At 45.2% G+C, this 7,151-nt stretch overlaps 1 protein-coding gene across 1 annotated transcript; it reads right to left on the bottom strand.

The window, feature by feature from the left end:
• Nucleotides 1-1,825: 1,825 nt before the first annotated feature.
• On the bottom strand, nucleotides 1,826-2,755 carry LOC102833151 (olfactory receptor 13A1-like). Its single transcript, XM_006867500.1, has one exon. It carries the CDS (start codon nucleotides 2,753-2,755, stop codon nucleotides 1,826-1,828), a length of 930 nt encoding a protein of 309 aa, XP_006867562.1.
• Between the last annotated feature and the right edge of the window lie 4,396 nt (nucleotides 2,756-7,151).

Genomic DNA, 7,151 nt, shown 5'->3' with positions numbered 1-7,151 from the left:
GGGATGAAAAGATGAAAAATAATGCAGTATCAAATTAACAGAATAAAATAGACAATGCATACATAGGTGTTCACTGTAAATTCATACAACTTGTATGTGCAATGTGACATTCTATACTTTTTAAACCTTGCATAATGAACTGTGAATGTTATAGCTCTGCACACAAGGCTGAACCAATCCTGGTGGTCAAGATTAGCAGTAGATGTAGGTAGACCAGTTACAAGGCATCATGTTAGCCAGTAGGAGCCTTATGGTACCATGTGTAAGTGTTAAAAGTGAAAGAAGAAACAGATATGATGATATCGAGTTAAATAATTGGATTTAGAGATTGTCTAGATACAGAAACTAAGAAAGAATATTGAGAATTTTTCAATAACTGACTCTTGCAACCAGGTGGTATTGAGGAAACTGAAGGTCTACATGACCTCCCTGAAAGATTTCCAAAAATCTACAACAGTTTCTTGAACAGTGTAATCAGTTTTAGAGGGTAAAATCTGGGATCTGAGTGTGGTGCTGTAGAAAAAATACTAAACTGTTAACATCAATATTAGCACATCAAGCCCACCTTTGCATGATCCTCAGAAAACCTATACCAGGTCTCTATGAGTTGGAACCAACTTAAAGACACTCAACAAAAACAGTGCTAGCTGGGCAGTTTTATAAATGGGTCCAGGTTTGGTCTATAGCTATAAATTTGCACATCACTGTCAAAGATTGATAATAAATGCAGCCAGGGAACAGATAAAATTACTAAGAGAAAGGAAGAGAGATAGGCTGAGGCAATGAAAACTATCAACATTCAGAAGCTGGAAACAATATGATCCATGATCATAGTGGAAAGGAAACTGAGGAAGAACTGAACCCATACAAACAATGTTTAATAAAATTTGCAAAACTAAAGACAAAAGACAACTCTTACTCTAGATTCATTGAGGGAGAGGGGCTGTGTGCTGGCAGCCGGGAGCAGGCTTGCAGCGTATACCCTATGAATGTTTGAATGGTTATATATTCCTGAGTGTTTCTGTGTACATCCAAAAATAAAAAATTAAACACCACAGGGAATGGAAGCAAATGCTGTTGATTGATGTGCATGGAGGGGGGTTGTAATCATTGCAATGAAATAAAATAAAATAGGATGAAGGTAAACCTTACATTCTCCCACGTAAACTATCTCTCAATCACAATGAAAACTTAAAGAAAAATAATAAATAAAGCTTTTTTAAAAAGACAACCGTTTCCTGCTATGGTACAGATTCCAGGTAAAGAATGAGAATACCTTTTGTGGAAGGGAAAAAAATAGAACTATGCCTCTATTCTGCAGGTCTTGCGAGTGAAGACTGGGTGTCATATGTCTTTACCTTTCAGACATGCCAGGGCCAATAACTCTCTCTTATGGTGAGGGGCAAACACTCCTGGGTTTCCAAGAGCAACACCAAAAAAACTAGGTCTAGGTGAGGTCTTTGCAAAAGCATTTGAAGAATTCCTCACATTGGAGTTCACAAAGTAATGTGTTCAGGGGGCCTCATGGCAAAACCCTAACTCCACACTAAAGGGGGGTGAAAGTGACACCCTCTACATAAAGACTTGCTGTTGGGTGCTAAACTCACTCACTCACAGTAGCCGGGTCAGGACAACAGAATCAGGAGTGATTGAAGTCCAGGTAAGTTACTGGGCAGCTGACAGAGGGGAAGCTAATTTTTTCAAATCCATCCCATTAGCCATTAGTTACTTTCTTGTCCATTGCCTCTTGCTTCTCATTATCAAAGTCATATTTGCAAATTAACTAAATTGACACTAGCAAAATTCATGTGTTCACACTCTTTCCTCACGAGGAGGCAGGGGCCAGTTTCTGGAGGGCAGCTTTCACATCCTTATTCCTCAACGTGTAGATGAGCGGGTTCAGAGCAGGGCTGACCGCTGTGTACAACAAAGTCACCACCTTGCCATTCTCCATGGAGGCACCAGAGCCAGGAAGGAAGTATGTGTAGATGACAGTGGAGTAGTACAAGGTGACCACCAGGAGGTGGGATGAGCAGGTAGAGAAGGCTCGGCCCTTGCCGGAAGCTGAGCGGATGCGGAAGATGCTGGCCACGATGTAACCGTAGGAGCCCAGTGTGAGAAAGAAGTTGACCACACCGAAGCAGACATCAGCAATGATAATCATGACATTGTTTAGTTTTGTGGAGCTACAAGACAGCAGCAGCAGTGAGGGGGCTTCACACATGAAGTGGGGAATGTGGTTGGGGCCACAGAAGGTCAGCTTTGTAATGAGGCCTGTGTGCACTGATGAGTTGATGGCACTGAATGTCCACACAGCTACATCTAACAGTGCACACAGTGGCCAACTCATGATGGTGCTATACCGCAGTGGCTGGCAGATGGCCACATAGCGGTCAAATGCCATGGCTGTGAGCAACAACAGCTCCGCACCAAGAGACCAGATCAGTAAGAAAACTTGGGTCAGGCAGCCCTGATAGGAGATTGTGTCTACCCGGGATACCAATCTCTCCAAAAGCTTGGGGAGAGCAGTGGTTGTGCAGACGATGTCCAAAATGGCCAGGTTGACAAGGAAGAAGTACATTGGGGTGTGCAGACCTGGGCTCAGAGTGATGAGTGTGACGATGAGGCTGTTTCCTACAAGAGCTGTCAGGTAGAGGAAGAAGAAAAGGACCGAGAGCAAGAGTCGGAGATGTGGGTCTTCTGAGAAGTCCTCTAGAATGAACTCCACTACCGCTGTTTGGTTGCCTGCTGACATCTGGATGAACCTTTTGGGTCCCTATTCAGAAAGGCACACAAAACAATGAGTATTGTGGTCTTCAGAAAACACCCAAATTATAACCCACCAGGACTTGTTGACATCTTCACCAAGAAAGCACTCAACTAAGGCATCAATGTGTCACTTGGTCCTGGAAGCAGTCAGGGAATTGCCATTCTCCCTGGACTCTCCTGGACAGCCCCACCTTGCCCTGATGATATGCCTTCCTCACAGCTTTCCCCATTTGTAACCAGGAGGATTGTCCCCAGCATCACACAGTCAATTACACAGTAAGCACAGAAAGAGCCTGCATTCACTTTAACTTATAACATATCCTTCCTGATCCAGGGACCCACCAGTCTCATCTGCCTCTTAATGTCCATGATGAGTGTGATGATAAGGCCGTTTTCTGCGAGACCTGTCATTTAGAGGAGGATAAAAAGGACCAAAAGCAGGCCCCGGACCTATGGGTCTTCTGAGAATCCCTAAAGAATGAACTCAAAAACAGCTGTGTGGTTTTCTGTGAACATCTGGATGGATCTTTTGCGTCACTAGTCAGCAGGGAGCAAAAATTGATGGGTGGTGTGGTCTTCAACCATGACCCTGATCACAACCCTGATCACAAACCGGAACGTGTTTGCATCTTCACCAAGAAGGCACACAACTAAGGCTTAAATGTGTTTCTTCATCCTAGGGTAGTCAGGGAATTACCTCTCATCCTAAACTCTTCTAGGCAGGTCCACAAGGTCCTGATGATAAACCTTCCTAATAGCTTTCCCCATTTGTAACCAGCAGGCCTGTCCCCATCAATCCAGAGTTAGGTGTACAGGGGGCACAGAATGTGCCTGTATTTACTTTAATTTAGTACATATCCTTCCTGATCCAGGGACTCACCACTGTAGTCTGCCTTTTAATGTCCAGGACTCAACCCGGAACAACCTAGGCACCAAGCTAGGTGCCTGGTCTTTGAAAGTCAGGAAGAAAAGCCTTTGTTGCAGCTGGGACACCTAGGACTTTATGCTCCTAGACCAACACAATAGCTGCAGTGCAAGGAGGGACTGTCAGGGGCAGCGGCAGACTCACCTGCGCAGGTGTTTCAGGCAGAGGCATTACTGTCCAGCCAGTCTCACACACTTTCTCTCCAAGAATTCCCAAGTCCTTGTAATGGAATGCCCATAGCAACTAATCCACAGGCAAGAACCCCAACCATGATTCAAAATCTATCTTTTATCCTGGGCTAGTAGGAAGCCCATTCTTTCAGGGAGCACAAGGCTATGTAGGGCTGGAGGTAGCAGGAATGGACACATGCTGAGTCTTAGCACAGTTCCATGACTTCCCCACCAATGCAGAGCCCCAGGTCTTTGGTCAGGGACACAGTCAGAGAGCAGTCAAATTCACCAATATCAAGTGTCCCTCCACTGGTGTCATTACAAACCCCAGTGGGTTTGGGAGAGTCCAAGGTCTAGATGCATTTGGCCTGGACTGAGGGCAACTCAGAGGCATAGTCCTCACTATTTTGCACCTTTGGAACACTTACCTCCTTCGCATGTAATGCCAACAGAAAACTACACACACAATGGAATATGTGCTCACTAAGGAGCTCTCGTAGCGGAGTGGTTACGAATCGGCTGCAAACCACAAGGTCAGCAGTTTGAAACTAACAGCTGTTCCACCAGAGAAAGATGAGGCTTTCTGCTCCCGTAAAGATTTACAGCCTTGGAAACCCGGTAAAGGTTCGCTATGAGTCAGAACCAACTCCACGGAACACAGCCACCACCACTCTGTTCACAGAGCTCAAGGGTGGGAAAGTTCTGGTGTTTCTGACAGTTTGGACCACAGGTTGGTGATCCCTGAGGACCTGCTGTGTGCCTTCAGAAGACCAGGGGCAGCACACCCCTCTCTGGTCAGCAGAACTAGAGAAGCTTAAAGAGCAAGGTGGGGTTCACCTAAGGGCTCTGCCTCTGAGGGTCCCGGTCATGTCCAATACAGCAGCCACATGGCATGTGAACCCTCAGGCATCCAGCAACTTCCTATACATGTAGCAGCGATGCCTACTCACTCCCCTCTGGTCTTCACCCCTGAAAACTGAGATTCTCTTAGCTGCAGATCCACCTGCAGGTCCAACAGAGGCTCAGCCACTACAACCCTCTTGTCTCCTGCACCAGATTCATAGAAGACTTGGTGGCAGGTCACTGCTGAGTCAGTGACTTCTATCCCACATTAGACACTGCAACCTACTTTGGAGATTAGGCACTCTGCTTGGTTCCCTTCTTACCAGGAGATGAACTGCACAGATTGGTCAGCACAACCAGCAGATATGTGGCAGATCCCGGCACTTTAGTTTCAAACTGAAATAACAAAAGACTGAAAATGAACCAGGCACTTTTAGGGGGGGGTTTTCTACAATAAAATAGGTCAGAGTAAAAACAAAGGTGTCTTCAAACACATCAAGAGCAAAATTAGGATAAATAATCCAAAAGACCAGGGATAGACAGATACTACCACTGTTTATTACTATTGACTACTAATACAAGGGATGCATCTCAATCATTTTTGTCTGAACATGATGCCACATTTACATGGTAGATATATAACATCTTACTCAGGTGGGAAGGGAGAAGTGACTTGTGTCTAAAGGCCCACACTTGCTGCTCAGTGACTTCTGTGTTATGGGCTTTTAACTGGTGGCCATCCCCTGCAGCAGACACCTCATCTGGAGAGCTGCCCGGGAGAGTAATTATCCCATCTAGAGGTAGTAGGCCCCACAGGGCACAGTCCGAGGCTGACTCAGTTCAATGGTCAGAGTTCTGAATGTTTCTGGGGACTGTGTCCCCAGGCCTGATGCTGACCCCAAGAATGAGGGTTGGGAAACCTGCATGCCCCATAGGCTGGGCCTGGCAACCATGCTGACAGGTCTTTAGGGGAAATCCTTGTTTGCCACAACAATTCAGATAAGGGCCTGTATAAAACCAACCCCTGTGGAAACATGGATTTCTGTTTAAACACTTTTTAGAGCTGCTTTAGTTTTTAGAGCCCTGGTGGAACAGTGGATTAAGCACTGGCCACTAACTATAAAGGTCAGAGGTTCAAATACAGAAGCTGCTTACAGGGAGAACGATGAGACATTCGGATTCTGTAAAGACTTAGAGCCTCAGAAATCCTATAGAGCGTTTTAAGTCTTTCCTTTAAAGTCGTTATGAATTGGAATCTATTCAACAGCAATGGGTTTACCAGGCTTTTAGATTTCCACATCAGGACTCTTAGATTGGTAGAAAAGTTGAGAGAATCGTACATACACCCCCTCAACCCAATTCCTCTGCTTTAAAGATCTTACAGTAAGATAGCACACTTGTCACAATAAATGGATCAATATTGATACATGATTACTAACTGAAGTCCACTCTTCATCCACTTTCCCCTAATGTCCTTTTCCTATGTGCACAGAATCCCACAACTGGTCCAGTTTCATGTCTCCTGACGCTCTTCTTGACTCTAATCCTGACAAGATTAAGGCCTCTCTGTGCCATGTCCTCTGTCAAAAAATGAGCAAAACAGACTTAACTCCAGAGGAAACATACCTCACAACTATAGTAAAAGGACAGGAAGCAGCCTTGGGAAGGATTGTTGTCAAGAAGTTGCAGAAGATGTCCCCTCTCTCCACTGCAGGAAGCATCAAGTTTGGGGCAGGCTCTGGTAACAGTCCTTGGTACTTCAGAACAGGAGCCTCGGAAGGCATCTGCAGCTGTGTTTGGGAGCACACAGAAAAGGCCCTGAATGAGTCACAAGGTCACAGAAGGGAAGAGCCAAGGCAGGTGCTGGTGGAAAGTAACATGGAAGACAGAGCCAGAGGAATTGGGGATTCTACCAGATGCATTACCATGCTAGGATTACTACTGGCAAACAAGGTTGTATAATCTGCATATCTCAGGTTGTTAATGAGTGTTCAGCCAGTCATTTGACAAGACAAGATGGTACCCCACAAAGCCATGTATTTGCTGAATTATAGAAAAATAAAGGCAATCCTGTCCTCATGTCCCTTCCCAGTCTGTCTCCCAGGCTCAGGTACAGCTAAATTCACAAAGCAGCAGGGATTCTCTGAGAACACATCCCCCTGCATATCCCAGTGTCTTTATTCATCAACTGCATCTGGTCCAGCTCCATCCACTAAAGAAGTTCTCTCCTGGACTTGATGGAACCTTCTCTTCTTCTGTCCAAAGGCCCTGGATCCTTTTAAGCCCTCCCCAGATTCTGCTCCTACCTATAAATATTATTCAGAGTCAACAAAAATGTTGAACTAATTTTTTTGAGGCTTTTGTTTCACCTCATTTGAAGTTGACAAGAATTTCATTTTCCTTGGGTCCTCAATCAGCACCCATGGAAACAGAAGTCAAGAAAT

Source organism: Chrysochloris asiatica, unplaced genomic scaffold (assembly GCF_000296735.1).
Source record: "Chrysochloris asiatica unplaced genomic scaffold, ChrAsi1.0 scaffold00105, whole genome shotgun sequence".
NCBI classification, from domain to species: Eukaryota; Metazoa; Chordata; class Mammalia; order Afrosoricida; family Chrysochloridae; genus Chrysochloris; species Chrysochloris asiatica.
Note: the sequence above shows the minus strand (reverse complement) of the source record. Positions and strands in the feature narration are given on the sequence as shown.